The 25,466-nt window shown below is 38.0% G+C and overlaps 1 protein-coding gene across 2 annotated transcripts in view; it reads right to left on the bottom strand.

Annotated features, from left to right (window-relative positions):
• Nucleotides 1–25,466, bottom strand: part of znhit6 (zinc finger HIT-type containing 6) — a 57,914-nt gene that overhangs the window by 20,124 nt on the left and 12,324 nt on the right. For both annotated transcript variants that reach the window (XM_062028202.1, XM_062028203.1), the window contains exon 5: nucleotides 12,772–12,875. In XM_062028202.1, the coding sequence (XP_061884186.1) occupies nucleotides 12,772–12,875 (104 nt within the window). The remainder of the gene's footprint in view (nucleotides 1–12,771; nucleotides 12,876–25,466) is intronic.

Raw genomic sequence — 25,466 nt, 5'->3', positions numbered from 1 at the left:
GACATTGAAAAAAAATGTCCCGCAAACTGCAGGAGCAAAAAATGCTTGCCCTCTTCCTTCTTTATCTTCTCCGCGCAATAATTCCGTTCAGAAAATGTGGGCTTTGATTGTACAATATACTTAAAATTGACACAAATCCACCGGGACTAAGACCTACTAGAAGTGGAGCCATGTTTACTTCTGTAAAGACTGCAGCACGTGTGACTTCAGATTGCATTCATATTTGACATTGCATTTTTCGTGTGAGGTAAACGACTATATGTAAAGATCGGATTTGACATAAAATCAAAACTGGACATCCTACCCTGCATTTTATCAAATGTGCTGTGTATATTTTTTTATTTCTTCCTCTTTGTTGTACCTGTGAAATAGAAATGTTTTAAATGTATTTAGTTTTTAAATAATATTGTTATTGCTTTAATTTCCTCATATAACTGATTCAATTAAGTCACCCCACAAATATGACATGCACATACTGTACTTTTAAAAGTTGTGTTGACAAGGCTGCTTTAAATTAAATTTAACCATCAAATTATATTTTCCATCTGTAGGTCTGATCATGTTTTAGATTTTCGGTGGTAGAAGATCATGTAGGATATCTTGCTTCCAATATTATTTGTGCAGTTTTGAAATCCACATATACACCATACCATTCACATAAATTGTATGGTTTGTGACTTTTTAAATAGTGCATTTGTGTTTTCCAGATACCCAACATTGTTATTCATTCCCAGGGCTCTTTTTTGTAATGTGTATAACTTTTGTAAGGTGCTCTTCTATCACCCCAGACTTCCACAGAATAATTTTGATATGGCAAAAAGAGTGTACAACATAAAATGTGCAAGGTTTTGTGATTCACAATAGGCTCTATTATTGTTAAAATTCCAATACGTTTTGCTATTTTACCACTCAGTTATTTGATGTTAAATTTCCAGTAGAGCTTGTGATCAAATTCACAATTCATTCAATTGATTATCTTAAAGCTTTTGGCGTTTTTAACGCTTAAAACTGTCACATTCGGACATGATTTGGTTTAGCTTACCCCAAGATGCAAGGACATGGCTGCCTGTAAAATCAGGATTTAGTGAATAAATAAATGAGCCCACCCAACAAAGGGAGTCACACAGAGATCTCAATAAATAAAAGGCACAGAATAAAAATAGTAGGAAGCAGACAAAACGAAACTAAGCTATCTGCCATTTAGTGACATGAAGTAGTATACCGAATATATCAAGAAATAGCATGAACAAATCAAACGCATGACAAACACAATGAGTCATATTTGTCTTTGCGACGATGACTCCATTTTAAAGAGCTAATTAAAAAATGTAAAACCGCTGCGCCCTGTTTCCTACACACAGTCATTGGGCAGGAGCAAGAACCAAAGCACACATCAATACATTGGGAAGAAACAGGGAAAGCACCAACCCAAAGTCCAAAATGTCATGTGGAACATGACAAGTAATCGCATAGTATTACTGTATACAGGCAAAATGGTGCAAAATCAGCTGGCTTGCCCTGTGGATGGATTTTATTACAAAAAGAACAATGGTGGAACAGACAACAAATAAACAAAAGTGACTTAGTTGTACAGTACGTAGTTGTAGTTGTTGCGTTTAAAAATAAAAAAAATACTGTTCTAAATACATGTAACTCCAGCTTTTAGCCGAGTTTCAGACAAATTGCAGAGAGACAAATGCAAGTTAAAATTATCTCAAGGTGTATAGTATCGTTTAGCTCGATTTGAACGAAGGCAGCAACGATTAATCTGTTAATTTGATGAGAAGATACCTTCCTTTCGTATTCTGTTGAATTCTTATTTAATTTGGAGCTGTAATTAACACAGCATGCTAAATATACATATATATTTTTACATACAGTAGTTACACATGTATGGTTACCAGTTGATGTTACCCGATCTGATACTGATTGTGTAAAACGCTCAGATAAAATATATAGCGGTATCATATAACAGCTTGCATCTAAAATCTCCGATATAGGGGCTCTGATACAAGCAGTCCTTCAGCATGTTGTTGTCAGCATAAAAGCAAGTATCAAATAATCATAGTTGCATATTACTGACAAATACCAAGTCTTCGAGGCAAAAATATATTAGAAAGTATCCAGTAACAAATGTCCCCCATCATTCAATTTACTGTTTCATTATCTTAACACAATTAGTTATTATGGCCACTAGGTGTCTCCAAAAAACATTAACCGCACCACTTCAACTTAAAGACAGCTAAAGTCCATTCCAGACTGTTGATAATAAATAGGTTAGTGTTTTTCATATACTTCCATTCTTTGAGTTTCCCATTGATCGATTATTTTCTAACATTCCATACTATAAAGTAATATTCCTGAATCGTGCTGAAACTGTATCCAATCAATATCGGTCTTGACCAATACTCAATACGCCAATATTAGTATCACATCGAAAGTGACTACTTTGACATAAGTGCCAAATAGTTGTAAGATTAATACACTAGTTTAAACTTTGGTTGCTCTGATGTCCCCTAATGAACACGTTCGCTTGCAACTACTACCCTGCTTTGGTTGACAACCTAAATGTATTTCATGTGTACAGCGTTAGAAGATAAAAATGTGTCAAACTGGCCAAGTCTCTACATTGTAAAGTTGTGGCTAATGAACTCGCAGGCGATGGTTGCGTGTGAACTGTACAGTACAATAAAAAGGGGGTCTGGGAGGAGATTCCCTACGTAATTGTAGGTGGGACTGACACTTGTAACCCCTTAGTCAGAGGAATGTATGCACTTGCTGGCTGAGTTTCCTCTTTAATACGTCAGTACGGGACCATGTGTATGTAGAGGCCTGTATGTGCTTGCACATGCAAGAAAATAAAGGTGGGGCACCAGGTGTGATGCCAATATTCTGTTGTTAGAGCAAATGGAAACTATGCATTTGACTGGAAAAAGGGGCTTGCTAAAATGTATTCAACTATTTCAGCGAAGGCTGCAGTGCATACCTGAGATAAGTGCCACAAATCATTGGCAAAATGAGAAGGAGATAGTAGTTTGAAAAAAAAAAAAAAGACATGAACCAATATTACAACGAGCTGCTCAAAATGTTCATTAAACAATAAGGTAGAGGTGCTCTAAGACAGTGTTTTTCAACCTTTTCTGAGCCAAGGCACATTTTTTTCATTGAAAAAATCCAGAGGCACACAACCAGCAGAAATCATTGAAAAATGAAACTCAGCAGCCGATATTGACAATAAAAAGTTGTTTTCGTAATTGTTGGATATGAATTCAAACCATAACAAACATGCTTCACAATAACTCTTGTCTCAAAGTAGGTGTACTGTCACGACCTGTCACATCACGCTGTGACTTATTTTGAGTTTTTTTCTGTGTGTCGTGTTTTAGTTCCTGTCTTGCGCTCCTATTTTGGTGGCTTTTCCTGTTTTGTTGGTATTTTCCTTTAGCAGTTTCACGTCTTCCTTGGTTATTCCCCGCACCTGCTTTGTTTTGGCAATCAAAACTATTAAAGGCCTACTGAAATGAGATTTTCTTATTCAAACGGGGATAGCAGATCCATTCTATGTGTCATATTTGATGATTTCGCGATATTGCCATATTTTTGCTGAAAGGATTTAGTAGAGAACATCGACGATAAAGTTCGCAACTTTTGGTCGCTGATAAAAAAAGTCTTGCCTGTACCGGAAGTAGCGTGACGTCACAGGTTGTGGAGCGCCTCACATCTGCACATTGTTTACAATCATGGCCACAAGCAGCGAGAGCGATTCGGACCGAGAAAGCAACGATTACCCCATTAATTTGAGCGAGGATGAAAGATTTGTGGATGAGGAAAGTGAGAGTGAAGGACTAGAGGGCAGTGGAAGCGATTCAGATAGGGAAGATGCTTTGAGAGGCGGGTGGGACCTGATATTCAGCTGGGAATGACTAAAACAGTAAATAAACACAAGACATATATATACTCTATTAGCCACAACACAACCAGGCTTATATTTAATATGCCACAAATTAATCGTGCATAACAAACACCTCCCCCCTCCCGTCCATATAACCCGCCAATACAACTCAAACACCCGCACAACACACTCAATCCCACAGCCCAAAGTACCGTTCACTTCCGCAAAGTTCATACAGCACATATATTTCCCCAAAGTTACGTACGTGACATGCACATAGCGGCACGCACGGACGGGCAAGCGATCAAATGTTTGGAAGAAAGCTGCGTACTCACGGTAGCGCGTCTGCTATCCAACTCAAAGTCCTCCTGGCTGTGTTGCTGTAGCCAGCCGCTAATACACCGATCCCACCTACAGCTTTCTTCTTTGCGGTCTTCATTGTCCATTAAACAAATTGCAAAAGATTCACCAACACAGATGTCCAGAATACTGTGGAATTTTGCGATGAAAACCGAGCCGTTTGTATTGGGACACAAAGGTGTCCCAATACTTCCGCTCAATCCGTGACGTTGATTGATTGATTGAGACTTTTATTAGTAGGTTGCACAGTGAAGTACATATTCCGTACAATTGACCACTAAATGGTAACACCCGAATAAGTTTTTCAACTTGTTTAAGTCGGGGTCCACTTAAATTGATTCATGATACAGATATATACTATCATATATACTATCATCATAATACAGTCATCACACAAGATAATCACATTGAATTATTTACATTATTTACAATCAGGGGTGTGGAGGGGGGGGGGATATGGACATCAAGTAGTGGACATAGAGAGAGAGAGAGAGAGAGAGAGAGAGAGAGAGAGAGATCAGAATGCATAAGAAAAAGTATCTGCATTTGATTTTTTACATTTGATTATTAGCAATCGGGGGAGGGTGTTAGTTTAGGGTTGTAGCTGCCTGGAGGTGAACTTTTATTGCGGTTTTGAAGGAGGATAGAGATGCCCTTTCTTTTATACCTGTTGGGAGCGCATTCCACATTGATGTGGCATAGAAAGAGAATGAGTTAAGACCTTTGTTAGTTCGGAATCTGGGTTTAACGTGGTTAGTGGAGCTCCCCCTGGTGTTGTGGTTATGGCGGTCATTTACGTTAAGGAAGTAGTTTCATATGTACTTCGGTATCAGGGAGGTGTAGTGGATTTTATAGACTAGGCTCAGTGCAAGTTGTTTAACTCTGTCCTCCACCTTGAGCCAGCCCACTTTAGAGAAGTGGGTAGGAGTGAGGTGGGATCTGGGGTGGAGGTCTAGAAGTAACCTGACTAGCTTGTTCTGAGATGTTTGGAGTTTAGATTTGAGGGTTTTGGAGGTGCTGGGGTACCAGGAGGTGCATGCGTAATCGAAAAAGGGTTGAACGAGAGTTCCCGCCAGAATCCTCAAGGTGCTTTTGTTGACCAGAGAGGAAATTCTGTAGAGAAATCTCATTCGTTGGTTAACCTTTTTGATTACCTTGGTTGCCATTTTATCACAGGAAAGGTTAGCCTCTAGAATGGAACCTAGGTAGGTGACCTCATCTTTCCTGGTGATAACAATGTCACCTACTTTTATGGTGAAGTCATTGACTTTCTTAAGTTTGATGTGGGACCCAAACAGGATGGATTCTGTTTTACCCAAGTGTATGGATAGCTTGTTGTCAGCGAGCCAGGTGCAAGTTCTACAGAGCTCAGCACTGAGGATTTTCTCCACCTGTGACTTGTCCTTGCCGGATACCAGCAAGGCAGAGTCATCCGCAAACAAAAACAATTCACAGTCGCATGCCAATGACATGTCGTTTATGTATATTAGGAACAGTAAAGGTCCTAATATACTGCCTTGGGGGACTCCACAGCTCACCGAGAGGGGGGGGGACACGGTGACGTTCACCTCTACCACCTGCTCCCTCCCCTCCAAGTAAGACTGCATCCAGCTCCATGAGGTTTTGTTGAATCCGATTGCTCTGAGCTTATCCAACAGTATAGCGTGGTTAACGGTGTCAAAGGCCTTCTGAAGGTCCAGCATGACCATGCCGCAGTATTTGCCCGCGTCCACCTCATGTTTGATGTGGTCGGTCAGATAGAGAAGGCATGTGTCAGTGGAGTGGTTAGTTCTGAAGCCGGATTGGAATTTGTACATGAGTTTATTAGTGGCAAGGTAACTATCGACCTGTTCATAAACTATTTTCTCCATTACTTTCGAAATGCACGTCACGCGCAAACGTCATCCTACCGAGACGTTTTCAGCCAGATATTTCCCGGGAAATTTAAAATTGCACTTTATAAGTTAACCCGGCCGTATTGGCATGTGTTGCAATGTTAAGATTGATATATAAACTATCAGACTGCGTGGTCGGTAGTAGTGGGTTTCAGTAGGTCGTTAAGTTGTGCGGACGCTATCCTTCTTTGTGGGGACATTGTTGATTGTCATGTCATGTACTGATGTACTTTGTGTACGCCGTCTGCTCCACACGCTGTAAGTCTTTGCTGTCGTCCAGCATTCTGTTTTTGATTACTTTGCAGAAAGTTCAGTTTTAGTTTAATTTTGCATAGCCATTCCTAAGCTTCAATGCCTTTTCTTAGTGGCACTCGCCTTTTGTCTATTTTTGGTTTAAACGTTAGATATCTTTTTACCTGCACATTGTGATCATGACAAACCATGTTCCCGACATCTACAAAGCAATTAGCTACCTGCTGCCACCTACTGATATGTAAGAGTGTTACACGGTTACTCTGCCGAGCTCTAGACAGTACAGACACTCAACAACGGCACATTATTTGCGGATTATAATTACTGGTTTGGAAAAAATATTTTTAACCCAATTACGTGAAATTACATAATCTCCCACGGCACACCAGACTGTATCTCACGGCACACTAGTGTGCCGCGGCACAGTGGTTGAAAAACACTGCTCTAAGATTTTGGACAGCACTGCAAAGGTGTAGAATTTTAATATGTGAAACAAATCTCATACATCTCAAGATAGACAAGATTAGCTTTGCTTATTGAATAATTGTTTGGATTTCTAGTGTCATCCACACTACAGAACAGAGAGTCTGCAAAGTTGCCTGGCAAATATAGCAGGAATCTTTTTGACTGGATTATGGATTGGACACATTAAAAAAGGGCACAATTCAAGAAAACCTGGCTCCTTTATTTCTGTCCATTAGGCGCCAAAGCAAGACAACACTGATGGATAAGGTTGGCCGACCTTTGAGGCCTCTCCACAAAGTTATGACAAATGTATGCAAAGCTCCATAGTCATGGATTCTAACCTCAACGGATGAGGTGATGGAGACAGATGGATGAGAAGGCAGAAATTGTCGTTTAAAAAAGTTATTGTGTACCATCTGCTAGACTAATGAGGCAGCTGCTTTACATTGGGAGACCAAAAATAACAGTGTCCAAGTGCCATAATGTGTCACTATGTTTATCTTTAATTGTCACTCTTGAGGGTAAAATAAATTGTGAAATGAGAAAAAGTTGGGAAGCCAGCTAAACTATTAAAAGATAGTTACCACAAGCAGATTTTTGGAAGGCAACCCTGGAAAAGAAAAACAATTTTCACGGCAGACCATGAAATATGTAGAAGGCAATACATCCAATCATCCATTTTCTACCACTTGTCCCTCTCTGGGTCGTAGGGCATTCTACTAGAAAAAAAAAACTAACCAAAGTAGCTAAGTCCACAAACAGTTCAAAAAACATTGATGCATAGTACTCATATTGGAAATTTCAATCATTTCCAGCCATTTATTTGGGGGTGATAAAATATGCAATAAACTGACAGCCATGACATAAATTCATCACCGTCTTATTACTAATCATGTCTGTAACCGATAATTGGCCGCACACAATGCGTTGGGGGTTAGCATGTCAGCCTAACGGTCTGTAGATCCAGATATAAATATTTATAGCAACATCTGTGTGTGGAGTTTACATGTTGTGTGTGTAAACTTTTTCAGACACCGTAAAAACAGGCATTTTAGGCTATTGGGAGACTCTAAAATGAGCATTGCTGTAAATGTGTTTTGCAAATGGATGTTTGTCTACAAAACCCAAAACCAGTAAAGTTGGCACGTTGTGTAAATCCGAAATAAAAACGGAATACAATGATTTGCAAATCCTTTTCAACTTATGTTCAATTGAATACACTGCAAAGACAAGATATTTAATGTTCGAACTGAGAAACGTTTTTTTTTTTTTTGCGAATAATCATTATCTTAGAATTTAATGGCAGAAACACATTGCAATAGAGTTGGCACAGGGACATCTTTACCACTGTGTTACATGGCCTTTCCTTTTAACAACACTCAGTAAATGTTTGGGAACTGAGGAGACCAATTTTTTAAGCTTTTCAGGTGGAATTATTTCCCATTCTTGCTTGATGTACAGCTTAAGTTGTTCAACAGTCCGGGGTCTCCGTCGTCGTATTGTAGGCTTCATAATGCGCCACATATTTTCAATGGGAGACAGGTTTGGAATACAGGCAGACCAGTCTAGTAACCGCACTCTTTTACTACGAAACCACGCTGTTGTAACACGTGCAGAATGTAGCTTGGCATTGTCTTTCTGAAATAAGCAGGGGCGTCCATGAAAAAGTAGTTGCTTGGATGGCAACATATGTTGCTCCAAAACTTGTATCTACCTTTCAGCATTAATGGTGCCTGCACAGATGTGTAAGTTATCCATGCCTTGGGCACTAATACACCTCCATACCATCACAGATGCTGGCTTTTGAACTTTGCGCCTATAACAATCCGGATGGTTCTTTTCTCCTTTGGTCCGGAGGACACGGCGTCCACAGTTTCCAAAAACAATTTGAAATGTGGACTTCTCAGACCACAGAATACTTTTCCACTTTGGCATCAGTCCATTTTGGATGAGCTCGGGCCCAGCGAAACTGGCGGTGTTTCTGGGTGTTGTTAATAAATGGCTTTTGCTTTGCATAGTACAGTTTTAACTTGCACTTACAGATGTAGCAACACACTGTAGTTACTGACAGTGGTTTTCTGAAATGTTCCTGAGCCCATGTGGTGATATCCTTTACACACTTATGTCGGTTTTTGATGCAGTACCACCTAAGGGATCGAAGGTCACGGGCATTCAATGTTGGTTTTCGGCCTTGCCGCTTACGTGCAGTGATTTCTCGAGATTTTCTGAACCTTTTGATGATATTACGGACCGTAGATGGTGAAATCCCTAAATTCCTTGCAATAGCTTGTTGAGAAATGTTGTCCTTAAACTGTTCGACAATTTGCTTACGCATTTGTTCAAAAAGTGGTGACCCTCACCCCATCCTTGTTTGTGAATGACTGGGCATTTAATGGAAGCTGCTTTTATACCCAATCATGGCACCCACTAGTTCCCAATTACAGTATTTTTCGGATTATAATTCACAGTTTTTTTTCATAGTTTGGCCGTGGTTGCGACATATACTCCGGAGCGATTTATGTGTGAAATTATTAACACATTACCATAAAATATCAAATAATATTATTTATCTCATTCGCGTATGAGACGAAGCAAATGGCAGCAATCGTCACTCACACGTCAACCAATAAGAATTTGGCGGGGGAGGGTCATGGCAGAAGTGCATTGTGGGCCATGGGATGCTAAATGCTATATGCTACTGCCGTAGCTATTAATATGGATCACATCAACATTGGCGGTAACTTATAAAAACTGAGAAGGGCTGAACTAAAATGGCGCCGAAAAGGAAATCATATACTGCAGATTACAAGCTGGACGTAGTGAAATATGCAGCAGAGAACGGCGATCGAGCAGCAGAAAGAAAGGAAACGGCGCATACCAGAGGCGACACCGGGGAAGAAGATTTCATCGGATTTAGCCATCGGGAGTGACAGATTGTTTGGTAAACGTATAGCATGTTCTATATGTTATAGTTATTTGAATGACTCTTACCATGATGTGTTGTGTTAACATGCGTCATATAACGTACACTTATGCAGCCTGTTGTTCACTATTCTTTATTTATTTTAAATTGCCTTTCAGGTGTCTATTCTTGGTGTTGGATTTTATCAAAAAAATTTCCCCCAAAAATGCGACTTATACTCCAGTGCGACTTATATATGTTTTTTTTCCTTCTTTATTGTGCATTTTCGGCCGGTGCGACGTATACTCCGGAGCGACTTATAGTCCGAAAAATACGGTAGCCTCTTCACTCTGTGGGATGTTCCAAATGAGTGTTTGATGAGCATTCCTCAACTTTCTCAGTCTTTTTTGCCACGTGTGCCAGCTTTTTTGAAACATGCTGCATGCATCAAATTCCAAATGAGCTAATATTTATTTAAAAGCCTTTTATTGTTAATATAAGCATGTATGTCCAGGGTCTACCATTAGAAAGATACAGACTCGTTAGAAGTTTAACTTTAGCCAGCCTTTTTCCTTTTCTCTCCTCTGCCCACATCTTTGCCTGCTTACTTAGTGCCGGCAACAAACCAGGGTGAGGAGCTGATCTTGCTATATCATCTAGGATGTTGTGGTGAAAGTCACTCAAAACAGATGGCTGGTGGCGGTCACCGTTGTCCATAGTGCACAATAAAAGCAAGAGAGCTAAAAAAACTACAAAACATTTCTGCCGGGCAGGAGCGAATGCGCACTCATTGCCTGATAATAACCTTAATAATTTTGTTCACAATAACGGTGATATGACATTTTTCATACTGTTACATCCCTAATCTGATATGTAATCCATCCATCCATCCATTTTCTACCGTTTATTCCCTTCGGGATTGCGGGGGGCGCTGGAGCCTATCTCAGCTACAATCGGGCGGAAGGCGGGGTACACCCTGGACAAGTCGGCACCTCATCGCAGGGCCTGATATGTAATATGAATTTGAATTTAAAAACAAAGTTGTTTAAAACCAACTGACAGGATAGTATCTCTATTATTGAACCCTGAGACTATGCACTCATCTTGCACAACAAATGACCATGGGTAAGGAGAATTGACAAAATAAGATGTTTATGGGCACATTATGGTGGTAGTTCCAAACATTTTTTTTTAATAGCACAGATAAGGCTGTATATTTGCCCGGATTTCCACCCCCCAAATTGTGTAAGAGTAGACAAGTTACTGTACATCATTGGGTGTCCTCGTTTGTAAACGTTTTTCATGTGTAAATTCATGGTTTGGCGAATTCTGACTTTGTGACTGCCTTTAATCATCTTATATTATTCCCACTTAGCATCGTCTTGGCTGAGCCACACTCAAAATTGCTGACTTGCGCTATTATTTCAACCAGACCACATTACTGTAATGCACTTTTTTCAAAACTGACAAAGCAGGTGTTCAATATAATCTCATCCAGAGTGCTGCAACTAACACATTGACAAGCAGATTCAACCACAAAACAGTCTTTTTTTCCTATATGCATTTATTAAACAGATGACCAAAATATTTTCCATTGAATAAAATCGAGCTACATTCAGTCAAGATGTTGTCACTACACCGGACACATTCTGCCAATGATACTTTCAACACTCTCTGTGAAGGCTGTTTAAACGTTTACCAATAGAGCGCCCTTTTCTTATGTACTTTATTACAATTTGTGTTTATTATTGTCACTCTTTAGCATATAGTGATTTTAAGATCACATTTCAAAAACCTTAGTGTCTCCCATCAAAAAAGGCAAACATGTTTTAACTACGGCTGTCAAAAATAACTAGTTAACTTATGTGATCAATCACAAAAAATATTGCATTAATCATGTATAGACGCAGATTAATCACAGAATGTATTTTGACTGTACCTTACTGGCTCCTTTACCTTAATTGCAAATGGTTACGTGAAAGGTGGCACGGGTTGCTTTATAGTCAACGCAAAGATGAGTGAGGAGACTGCGACTGGAATGCTCCCTGTAAAATTTCACTCCAAAATACACCCTGACTGGACTTTAAATAAAACGGTTATCAAGATTTGAGCAAATAAATGACGTACATTCAAGAATTATTTTGTTTAAATGTTCCTGGATGACATTATGACAATAACATTGCATTTGTGTCAAAATGTTAGGCTCTTTTTTAGGTTATTTTACACTTTTCACGTGAGTAATAACCTCTATAGTGGTATCGGCACCAACATCCTAATTAATAATACTGCACTGTGCAGTACAGTGTAATGTATAGGCTGCTTGGCCTATGCTCCACATGTAATTGTGTGTGTATATTTGTTTATTGGTGGTTGGTCAGCTGGTGTAAGCATTGATGCAAATATCCCATTGCTTACAGGAGGATGCCACAAAGTAATTTCAGCAGAGTGAGGTTGTATGTAACTTTTAGGGCTTAACAAGAGTGCCACCCTGTGGTAATTTAACATACATAGCAACACTTATTATTCCAAGGTTTCTCATTGTAATCCCATTGGGTTGAGTTTTTTCTTGCCCCGATGTGGGATCTGAGCCGAGGATGTCGTTGTGGCTTGTGCAGCCCTTTGAGACACTCGTGATTTAGGGCTATATAAATTAACTTTGATTGATTGATTCATTATTTTAGATGCATGTGTATGTGATAATATATTAATCCCATATTGATGACTAAATGCCATTCAGAATTTGTTGTTTTTTTTTGTTTTTTTTTAAGTTCCAACATTCCACTCCCTTACTAAATAAATACTAATGGTTCTCTTCAATTGCTGATATACCTATAAATCAGTCGTAACTTTAGATATGGAAGAACTATGGTAAAAAAATTTAAGCAGACATGTAAACATGTAACATATGAAATATGTAATGCAACATTACCAGTGATGTGAGGCATATTCTTCTGCATGAATTCAAAATGTGTCATGCGCTTATCAGAGTAATTGTGACTCCTTACTTATGCTGAAAGATGGTGGAGTTTTCTTTGCTCTTGGTGAATGTGCTGGGAAGTGTTCTCAGTGTGATGTTCATCTTTCTGGCATTGACTATCAGCTTCTTCACCTGCACAAGAAAAACACGCAACATTAGAGTGACATATAAGCAGTGTTACAGCTGTACCTCACAGAAAAGGAAAAAACACAAATACAGATGTCACTTGTTTATTGCTGTTAATTGGTTCCGGACATGACGATGAGAAACAAATTTCCGCAAAGTAGGAATCACTAATTATAAATCCAATATTTCCATAGGTAGAGCATAACAAAACTGTTTTCAATCTTCGAAATATATTTTCAACATTATAAGAGCCCTCTAGACATGAAACAACACCCTTTAGTCACTTTTACACTGTTTTAATCCAATTCAATATAGTAATGATGCTGAGGCTGAGCCCATCAGTGGCCATGATACTGAACAGGTTGGTTTGGTCTCAGCTAGTGGCGAATACTACTGTAGTATAGATATTTTTGCTTCATTTAGGACAAAAAACATCCTCAATATGGTGAAACCGCAACATTTGAAGCCGGATGTACCGAGGAACGACATACACATACACATGTATAAAACAGTCTATATCAAAGCAGGCAAATTGTGTCAAAACCACCGTTCTCTGAAAAAATAAAGCTTCTCCTTAGCCTTGAGCAGATTTCGTTGCAACTAAAGGTTGGCTGACATTTCAATTTAGGAGGAAAGAAAGTGGGGGTGGAGGGCTCCTTAGACAAATATGTCTAAATACCAAACATCTGTTCTGCATCAATGACTTTAGTGCCTTCATCTAAAATGTTAAAGGGCAAAGATTTACCTTTCTGCTGCTCATTTACGTCTTTCATGGCTTCAGACTGGCAGGCAATTAGTGATGGTAAGAGATTTATTAAAACGATAGGAGTTAGGCATGTCTACCATCAGATCATAGGACTTGCAATGCACTAGAAGAAGTTTAAATCCTCCAACTCATCATGTTCCAAGCCTTTATCAGTGCTTTTCTCCAAGAAGTAGATGAAAAAGTTTCATTATTTTTGACCGATTTGACCTTTGAAGGAGTCACTGTTAACATTCCAGTAATGGAGCATCACTGCAATTAATCTTGATTTAACAAGCACAAAGCATCCTAAATAAAATCCATATTGACATAGTTTGGAGCCACCGCAGAAAGGGGTTTTATGAGGATGGCTACATATTTTTAATTCATTATTATTGACCGTGATCCTGTGTGTGTCTGTGAAGTTGTGTACGTTTGCGTGAAAATGTGTACGTGTGTGTGACCTCCCGTTCCACGGTTGCAAAAGTGAGGCTTGTCACAACATAATGAATGTTCAATCAGCAATGTGCCTCTTCCCCTTACACAGCTGGAATTGCAGCCCAGAAGAACAAATTAAAATATGACTAGCACTAGCACAGAAGTTGAAATACAACATTAAAAAGTAGCAGCGGCTTTAGGGACAGTTTTTACTTTCACTATCTTCCACAGCTCACCAGTATTTCTGCCCTCAATGCGGACTTGCAGGCACTCAGAACATCTATGTGGCTGTATTGGTCCCGACTGGGAGAATCAACACACCCACTAATTTAATCAGAAAAGGCATTTTTATATCTAAATATTTTAATCAGACTTTTTGTTTGTGTTTGCAAAGATTCCACTCCTCTGATATAACATGTACGGACGGTGTGGCGAAGTTGGTAGAGTGGCCATGCCAGAAATCGGAGGGTTGCTGGTTACTGGGGTTCAATCCCCACCTTCTACCATCCTAGTCACGTCCGTTGTGTCCTTGGGCAAGACACTTCACCCTTGCTCCTGATGGGTGCTGGTTAGCGCCTTGCATGGCAGCTCCCGCTATCAGTGTGTGAATGTGTGTGTGAATGGGTGAATGTGGAAATACTGTCAGAGCGCTTTGAGTACCTTGAAGGTAGAAAAGCGCTATACAAGTATAACCCATTTATCATTACACATTGGGTTCTTTTCGTTTGTGGATAAAAAAACTAACATTTTGTTCCTGAAATAATCATTAAACTTGTTTTATGTGTTAATATACATTATTTTACAGTACCTCATGTTCAAACTGCACTTTGATGTATTTTCATTCAGTATTCTTATATTGAATGAAAGTACAGAATACAAAATACAGAATTTGAGTTTTAATAACTCCACAACTTGTTTGCCAAAGCACTGGTGAGAAACACTGATGTATACAAGTAATTAAAGAATACAAATGATAATTTACCATTTGAAATTGTTGTTTAGTAAATGTTAACTTGAAATAAAAGTTTTATAGTATTCACCACACCAATTATACTTTGTTTACTGCAGAATTTTTGTGATGACAAGCAAAAAAAACAAAATAACTTTGAGAGGCAAAAAAGTTGTTAATTTACCCCCACAAACGTACCCAAAAAAAGCAAAACCATGGTGCTTTTAAAACTAGGTACGGACCATTGCGTGGGTTACCTGTATTGTTGCATCTCTAGTAAACACAATCACAGATGCAAACATAATGACAGTTATCTGCTGTTTACCTTAATCAAACAGGGTGGAAATGCCTGTTACAAGATACTGCAAACAGTAGGAATCTGGTGCTCGCTATAATTCTACAAAGGACAATCTGTATAATAAAAAATTAAAAAAAATTGTGTGGATGATATGAAAAAATAATCGTGATCTATTTCTTTGCCATATCGCTATCCCTACCACCGACAAATCCCACTAAAAAACATCCAGGGGTAACATGTAATATTTAAATATTTTGGTCATTTTAAGCATTACCAAAACGTATTTCCTCAGCACACTGATTTTACAGAGCGCATAGCAATCCTAGCGTTTAATATGCGCAAAAAGTTTCAAATAAGAACATAAAATAGTGACTCATAATGTCCGCCCTCACTGGGATGTTGTATTTTTCAGCACTTGCGTTCTCCTTGAGCTGGTTAATTCAGAATAATCCTCACTCCTCAGATAAAAATGCTTCGTAGCAATGTTGCAGTAGTTATATGTACTAAGTACATTGTACAAAAAGCAACAAAAATTTAAATCATGGCAAAACGATAAAAAAAATATGTGTTAATATTAATACCAATTAATAATAAGCAAATAAGTATACCAAATGATGGAAATTACTCGATGATGTCATGGTGACAACACCCATAACCACGCCCCCGCTGCCACAGGTATCTTGGAAGTCTAGGGGAAACCCTGAGTGAGATGTATGATTTATAACATAGCATTAACTTTTACTAACTCAAAGACAAGCTGCTAGCTAGTAGTTAGAAGCTGTCTACTCGCTAATGATCAGAGGAGCAGTGTGAGCAAGGTGATGTGTCACAGTGCCAGTAAAGTAGTTTCTCAGTGTTGGCTCTTACAATAACAATGTCGGTATAGCTTGCTTAATATGCACGTCACGACATGTACTGTAAATAGAGTGTTGTTTGCCGTTTTGGATGATTTTTTTTAATCCAAATGTACATTTAAACATAAAATAGCAGCTCGCTGAGAATGGGCTACCTGCCAATTGGGTTAATGTATATTAGAGACATTAACATTCATGGAAAACATACAGGGAAAATATTTTTAAAAATATTTAAAAATAAGTCTAGTCACATAAAAAATTCACGCCCTGGCCACTACCTCCACAGAACCCCAATGGGTCACAAATCTCTGATTAAAGCACCAAAATCATTTTAAAATTTGAAGAATTTAAAGTTTAAATCGTATGGTTACATATTAAGCACTTTACAATTGCTAAACTCTAGTAGGAAAAGTTCACACAGTAGTGAGGAGGAAGAATATTTTGGATTTACTAAGTCATTAACAAAACAATCATACTAAAAAAGAAAATCATAATGTCATCAGTCAGCACACATTAAAACAAGAGTGCCTTTGGAAATATTTAATTGAAAAAAATGTTAAGATTATCTCTGGTTATTTCCAATTATTGTTTGAATTAGCAAATTAAGCTAACAGGTACATTAAAGGTGTCATTTTATGATTTTGTTGATAATAATAATAATAATAATAATAGGGATTTAAGAATTACCATATAATTCCTGACGGTTAGTATTACCGTTTCAAACTTTTAATATTGCAAAACCATGATTGATTACAGCACTTTGAAAGACTCAAGGTTATCGTGCTTATTTTCTGAAGAAGCAGATAGTGCCCTAATGACTAGCTAGCTTAAATGCTACCATGAATACAAGACACATTAATGTATTTCCCCATTAGAAAAACAACACCCGTTTTGCCTTTATCAGTAAGAAACCATGACAAAATCAAACACTCAATTCACTATAATATGGCTTTTAAAAAGCCAGAACAATATTGAAAGGGCCCATATCATGATTTTCCCCCTACATTTTATTTTTATTTAACCAGGGAAAAAATCCCATTGAGATTAAAAACCTCTTTTTCAAGGGAGTCCTGGTCAAGAGACAGCAAAGTTACACATACAATTACATTCACATAACACATTAAAATGACAGGATGGACATCAAGTAAAACAGTTACAGATAACTGAGGCTCCTTCAAATGCTCTCAATTTAGATGTTGCCAACATTTAAGGACACAAATTCAGTCAGCTTCCAGTCTCTTTGTAACATGTTCCAAGCACAAGATGCATAGACAAAAGCTTTTTTTCCCCAGCTCAGTGCGAGCAAAAGGGACAGAAAGCAACAGTTGATCGTTGAATCTCAGTGCATAAGAGTTTGTACTTCTCTGTGAAATCAATGTACAGATATAATCAGGCAATAGTCCCAGAAGAGCCTGGTAAATAAAAGTTTACCAATGATACTGTCTCCTAAAGGACTGAGAAGGCCATCCCACCCGAGAGTACAAGTCACAGTGGTGTGTCATGGCTCTACAGTTTGTGATGAACCTCAAAGAAGCATGGTAAACACTAGGGCTGTGAATCTTTGGGTGTCCCACGATTCGATTCAATATCGATTCTTGGGGTCACGATTCGATTCAAAATCGATTTTTTTTTTTCAATTCAACACGATTCTCGATTCAAAAACGTTTTTTTCCCGATTCAAAACGATTCTCTATTCATTCAATATATAGGATTTCAGCAGGATCTACCTCAGTCTGCTGACATGCAAGCGGAGTAGTAGATATTTGTAAAAAGCTTTTATCATTGTAAAGGACAATGTTTTATCAACTGATAGCAATAATGTAAATTTGTTTTAACTATTAAATGAACCAAAAATATGACTTATTTTATCTTTGTGAAAATATTGGACACAGTGTGTTGTCAAGCTTATGAGATGCGATGCAAGTGTAAGCCACTGTGACACTATTGTTCATTTTTAATTTTTTTGTATAAATGTCTAATGATAATGTCAATGAGGGATTTTTAATCACTGCTATGTTGAAATTGTAACTAATATTGATACTGTTGTTGATAATATTATTTTTTTTTCACTACTTTTGGTTTGTTCTGTGTCGTGTTTGTGTCTCCTCTCAATTGCTCTGTTTATTGCAGTTCAGAGTGTTGCTTGTTCGGGTTTAGTTTTGGAATTGGATTGCATTGTTATGGTATTGCTGTGTATTATTTTGTTGGATTGATTAATTAAATTAAAATATTAAAAAATAATAAATAAAAAAAATCGATTTTTTCAAAATGAGAATCGATTCTGAATCGCACAACATGAGAATCGCGATTCGAATTCGAATCGATTTTTTCCCACACCCCTAGTAAACACAGTACACCATCTGAAGACAGGAATGAGTAGCATTCATATAAAAAAGATCACCATAATCTAGCACGGATAAAAATGTGGCAGACACAAGGCGCTTTTTTACACCAAAAAAAAAAAAATCTCTAATTACGGAAGAAAAAAACTAATTTAAGTTTTAGTTCCTTCACCAGTTGATCAATAAAAGGTTTAAAAGGGAGAGAGTCATCAAATAAAACACTAATGTATTTATATTCATGCACCACTTCTATGACATTCCCTTCAAGAGTGGACACTACCGGGGGAGTTTGAGGCACCTTCCTATGTTCGGAAAAAAGCATAAGTTTTGTCTTGTCAGCATTGAGAACCAGTTTTAAATCAATAAGTGAATTTTGCACAGCGACAAAAGCTTTCTGCAGTGAATTAACAGCCTGTTCAACAGATGATCCAGAGCAATACATAATTGTATCGTCAGCATAATAATGCATATTAGCATCAGAGAAATGTTGTTAGAGATCATTGATGTATAAGATAAATAAGAGGTGCCCCAATACAGATCCCTGAGGCACCCCTTTATGAACATTGACAAATTCTGAACAAAGGCCCTCATATTAATACACTGGGTCCTGTTTTCTAAATATTTTGAAAACCAAGCGACCGTATGTTCTGACAGTCCAATGAGAAACAGCCTGCGTTTTAAAATAGCATGGTCTACTTTGTGAAACGCTTTGGAGAGATCAATAAAAATTGAGGCACAGTACTGTTTTTTTTTTAAGCGCTACAATGATGTTATTTACCACCTTCATTATAGCAGTGATGGTGCTGTGCTGTTTCCTGAAGCCTGATTAATATTTACAAATAATTGTATTTGAAGAGAGGAACTCTTTCAACTGATCACAAACAAGGGATTCCAGATTTTTTTATAAGACACATAAATTTGATATTGGCCTATAATTAGAAAGAACTGCTGGATCACCTCCCTTTAATAAAGGGAGGACAAAAGCAGATTTCCAATCTGATGGAATGTCTTTGTTTTTAACTGACGGATTAAAAATAATTGAAAATGGCTCTGCTTTAAAATCAGCTGCCAGCTTTATTTACAACACTTCCTTGTGGTCTACATAACATGTAATGGTGGTTCTTTGGTCCAAATTTTGCATAAATTATTATTTACAGACAGTTTAAGTGGTTTTCTGACAAAATGTGCCATTTTGTGGGCGGTCTTATTTACGTGCCTCCACTTCCACAGCGTCTTATCCCTGCCATCTTTGTTGCTGTTTTAGCGCTTCCATAGAGAGTCTACAGACAGATATTAGAACTATAAATTAGTTACAAATGGCAACAGTGTAGGATGCATGTGCATGTTTGAGCCAGTCTGCCCCACAACAAGAGGATAGTAAAAAAGAAGACGCCTATTGACTACAGTGTCGGACTCGTGCAAAGCGCTTTGGGTAAATGTATACCGTATATGCATTTTCCGGTGACGTCATCAATGCGAAAAACGTCACAGGTTTTGCAAATTGATGTGGGAATTGATTCGGTGAAATAAGGTGAGTTGGAAGAGCAGTTAGCCTCAAGCCAACGAACCCCTACTGCAATTCAAAGTGGTTGCTTATCAACCAGAAGCCACGGTGAGAGTTTGAAGCTGTTTTAAAGTACTTCTGATGACACAGGGTGATATAAGTTCACAGTCTGACACCTCAAATTGATCTCTGAATGGTGCAATGTACGAAATAGTTGAAATAAACAAGTTAAAAGTGCAGCAAGTCATCATTGATACAATGTAACGCATCAGTTGATATCCTAAAATCACAAAGCCAAGCAGAATTACAGGACACTGTGCCACACTTATTGATAATATTTTTACCAATGAGAGTGATAACAGTGGTAAGTGGTCTACATTAGTGATCATCTGCCAATTTTCACAATATATGATGTAAACTACAAGAAGAGGTACATGGATGACAGAAAGACATTTCGAAGACTACGCCAAGAGAAGAGTATGATTGCTTTCAAAAATGAGCTAGAAAAGCAAAATTGGGACAATGTGTACAATGAAATAAATGTTGATGAACCATATAGTAATTTATGACGAACATTGTCCGTGGAAACAATTCAGTAGAGGTAGAGAAAGAACAATCAACCATGGAAGACAAAAGGATAAAAAATGCTTGTAATATGAAGAATATATTATAACAAAAATTTTAACCCAAAGAACTACAAAAGCAGAAAATGTATACAAAAAGTATAAAAACAAGCTAACTACCATACTACAAGCGTGTAAAAAAGAATATTACAGTCAATTATTAGACAGGAACAGAAACAATATGAGAGCAACATGGGGCATCCTCAAAAGCATTATTAAAAACGGCACTAAGAATGATTACCCCCAATACTTTTCAGACGGTAACATAAATAATGACAACATGAAGGAAGTAGTTAAAAGCTTAAATAATTACTTTGTAAATATTGGACCAAAATTGGAGGAAAAGATTCCAGACACAGTTTCAACTGAGGACTTCAATGACATCATAGATAGAAATCCCAACTAAATGTTCCTCACGAAAGTGACACAAGAGGAAATAGTTAAAATTAGGAAAAAATGCAAATCCAAGACTTCAATCGATTGTAATGGACTTGATATGGAAACGATAAAAAAGGTTTTGAAGAGATCTCAGGACCATTAATGTACAGTATTTTAGTAACCTATCATTTCAAACAGGCAAATTCTCAAACAAAATGAAAATAGCTAAAGTTGTACCGATTTATAAGACTGGAGACAAACACCAATTTACAAATTATAGACCTGTACCTTTATTTCCACGATTATCTTAAATAATTGAAAAAACGGTTCAAAAACAGATTGGAGAGTTTCATAAACAAACATAGAATACTCACTGAGAACCAATATGGATACAGAGCTAATATTTCAACATCGATGGCTTTAATCGAAATAACAGAGGAAATTACCAATGCAATAGATGGTAAACAGTGTTTAGCAGCAGTGTTTATGGATTTAACTAAAGCATTTGACACAATTAATCACAATATTCTAATACAAAAATTAGAACGGTATGGCATCAGAGGGTTGGTCTTACACTGGATTAGAAGCTACTTAATCAACAGGAAGCAATACCTGAAATTGTTCAGTCTTTATATAAATGACATTGGTAAAGTTACAAAAGACTTACAGTTAGTATTATTCCTGTACGATACAACAGCGTTTTTTCAGGAGCGAACACACAGAATATAATAAAAATAATAACAGAAGAAATTAATAACTTAAAGAGATGGTTTGACAAAAACAGTCTAACCTTAAAGGCCTACTGAAATGATTTTTTTTTATTTAAACGGGAATAGCAGATCCATTCTATGTGTCTATGTGATCATTTCGCGATATTGCCATATTTTTGCTGAAAGGATTCAGTAGAGAAAATCGACGATAAAGTTCGCAACTTTTGCTCGCTGATAAAAAAAAAGCCTTGCCTGTACCGGAAGTAGCGTGACGTCACAGGAGCTAGTATTCCTCACAATTCCCCATTGTTTACAATGGAGCGAGAGAGATTCGGACCGAGAGAGTGACGATTACCCCATTAATTTGAGCGAGGATGAAAGATTCGTAGATGAGGAACGTTACAGCGAAGGACTTGAGAGGCAGTGATGGACGTATCTTTTTTCGCTCTGACCGTAACTTAGGTACAAGCTGGCTCATTGGATTCCACACTCTCCTTTTTCTATTGTGGATCACGGATTTGTATTTTAAACCACCTCGGATACTATATCCTCTTGAAAATGAGAGTCGAGCACGCGAAATGGACATTTAAAGTGACTTTTATCTCCAAGACAATACATCGGTGACACACTTAGCTACTGAGCTAACGTGATAGCATCGTTCTCAAATGAAGATAGAAACAAAATAAATAAACCCCTGACTGGAAGGATAGACAGAAGACCAACAATAATATTAAACCATGTACATGTAACTACACGGTTAAAAATTCTCAGCCTGGTAAGGCTTAACTATGCTGTTGCTAACGACCGACGCTAAGGCTAATTTAGCAACTTAGCAACCGGACCTCACAGAACTATGTACTCTCTCCTTTTTCTATTGTGGATCACGGATTTGTATTTTAAACCACCTCGGATACTATATCCTCTTGAAAATGAGAGTCGAGCACGCGAAATGGACATTTAAAGTGACTTTTATCTCCAAGACAATACATCGGTGACACACTTAGCTACTGAGCTAAAGTGATAGCATCTTTCTCAAATGAAGATAGAAACAAAATAAATAAACCCCTGACTGGAAGGATAGACAGAAGACCAACAATACTATTAAACCATGTACATGTAACTACACGGTTAAAAATTCTCAGCCTGGTAAGGCTTAAAAATGCTGTTGCTAACGACGCTAAGGCTAATTTAGCAACTTAGCAACCGGACCTCACAGAACTATGATAAAACATTAGCGCTCCACCTACGCCAGCCAGCCCTCATCTTCCCATCAACAGCCGTGCTCACCTGCATTCCAGCGATCAACGGCGCGACGAAGGACTTCATCCGTGGGTTTGGCGGCAAGCATCGGCTAGGCGTCTGCTATCAGGGTAAGTAGTCCTTGTTGTGTTGCTGTAAGTATTGTACTTAGCCGCTAAGACACAGATCGATCCCACCTACAACGTTCTTCTTTGCAGCCCCCATTGTTCATTAAACAAATTGCAAAAGATTCACCAACACAGATGTCCAGAATACTGTGGAATTTTGTCGAAGAAAACAAGAGGCTTTTCTATCGGGTCCGATGGGGTCCAACCACTTCCGTTGCTTTTGTGACGTCACAAAGGAGTTTTTCAACCAGAAGTGTGGCGGGAATTTTAAAATTTGCACTTTATAAGTTAACCCGGCCGTATTGGCATGTGTTGCAATGTTAAGATTTCATCATTGATATATAAACTATCAGACTGCGTGTGTTCGGGAGCCTGTAAAGGACTGTATATTTACTTTAGGGGGATGCTCTAATTTTCACTATTTACCAAATAAAGATAGTCTAGGAGAGAGTGAGAGGACACCACTTATATAGTTAACCAATTTACTATATACCATATAACATACAATAATCTGACAATAATGAACACATTGATTACACTCATACACTCATCCCCACTCACACGCTACCTCCCCAATGAAACCTCCCGCACTAAACCAATTACACAACACACACACACAGTCCAACCTGGGCCCCTTGGCTGGGCCAGAAGATAGTCTGTTGTGGTCATGCTGTATCGTTGGTGCACGTAGGGTGGGGGCGGTGAGTTGCAACTGCTGGATACCAAGGGGGCGTTGGAGAGGGGGGACACCTCCCGTTGTAGAGTAGAGAAGGGGGGGGGGGCTCGGCCGTGCTTCCTCTTAGCTCCCTCACGAGTCTAGTCTGAAGCGAGAGGAGAACCAGCCTCGTCCTGGGTCACCTCTCTGTCGACTAGCCCGTGAGCGCGAGCCACTAACACTTGTACCTCGCGCTGTCCACTTCCCTCGCAGCAAGGTAGCCGCGATAGCACACAACTAAACTCTACAATGTTCACTCTCCAAACAATAAATAGTCCCAGGGGAAAGTGTCTCTTAAATAAACTTAGTCCGAATGTGACTAAACCTGGCGTTCGTGAAGTCACGTTGCAGCCAACAAACACAGGTGCGAGCTGCGGTGAGCTAACTAGCGGTTAGCATGCGCTTCACCTCCTACTGGCAACGTGAAGCGCCCAAAACGTCCTTAAACTTAAACTAGTGCACTGGCACTTAACTGTCACTTATAACAAACTTAAATACAACGCTTAGACTACTAGTTACTTATCTGATCTGCAACTGTGGTGAACTCTATCTTCCGGGTAGTATTACCGACGCTCCGCTGCCTGTCAATGCCGGGGCTCTTTTAAACACTTTTTTTACCTGCCGGCGGAAACGGAAGTGACCGTAACCATGGCAACCGTAACCGTGGCAACGGTTAAACAACTCTAAAGAAAATACATTTCACCTTCCCAAACAACATATATGAAATGGAAATAAATAATAATAATTAATCCCTTAACAGAAATGATCTATATATAGAACTAAAACGGACAATTTACAGATATGAAAACCTTCAGAACAGCATGGTTGGTAGTAGTGGGTTTCAGTAGGCCTTTAAACCTCAGTAAAACTAAAATAATGATATTCTGTAACAGCAGAAGTGAAAGTCAAACACAAATACAAATAGACAGAATATAAATTGAAAGAGTATATGAAATCAAATTTCTAGGTGTAATGACTGATGATAAAATTAACTGGAAATCTCATATGAAAATATAGAACATAAGGTGGCAAGAAATACATCAATAATAAATAAAGATAAAAATGTATTGGACCAAAAATCACTTCATATTCTTGTTAACATATTTGAGGTAATTCCCCATATTTCTGCACAATAACTACAAAGATACGCTTCAGTAACTAACCATGTTACAAAAAAGATCAGTTAGAATAATACATAATGTTGGATATCGAGAACATACAAACCCTTTATTTATTGAATCAAAAATACTGAAAATCCATGATATAGTGAATTTGCAAACAGCCAAAATTATACACAAAGCAAACTATAAACTGCTACTCAAGAATGTACACAATTTTTTCTCAACGGAAGAGGAGAAATATAACCTTAGAGAAAAATGTAATATAAAACTATTGTATGCCCGTACAACACTTAAAACCTTCAGTATATCTGTATGTGGAATTAAAGTATGGAATGGATTAAGTAAAAAACTCAAACAGTGTATGAATATGATCCAATTTAAGAAACTGTTGAAACTCAAAGTGTATACAAAGTACAGAAGAAGAACCATGATAAACATTCTGAACTTATTGATAATCTTAATTAACTCACCATATGAAATACAACTTACTTCACTAATTACCTATTTATTTATTTTCTAATATTATTTATGGAGTATATTGTGAATACATTGAGAA

Source organism: Entelurus aequoreus, linkage group LG19 (genome assembly GCF_033978785.1).
Source record: "Entelurus aequoreus isolate RoL-2023_Sb linkage group LG19, RoL_Eaeq_v1.1, whole genome shotgun sequence".
NCBI classification, from domain to species: Eukaryota; Metazoa; Chordata; class Actinopteri; order Syngnathiformes; family Syngnathidae; genus Entelurus; species Entelurus aequoreus.
Note: the sequence above shows the minus strand (reverse complement) of the source record. Positions and strands in the feature narration are given on the sequence as shown.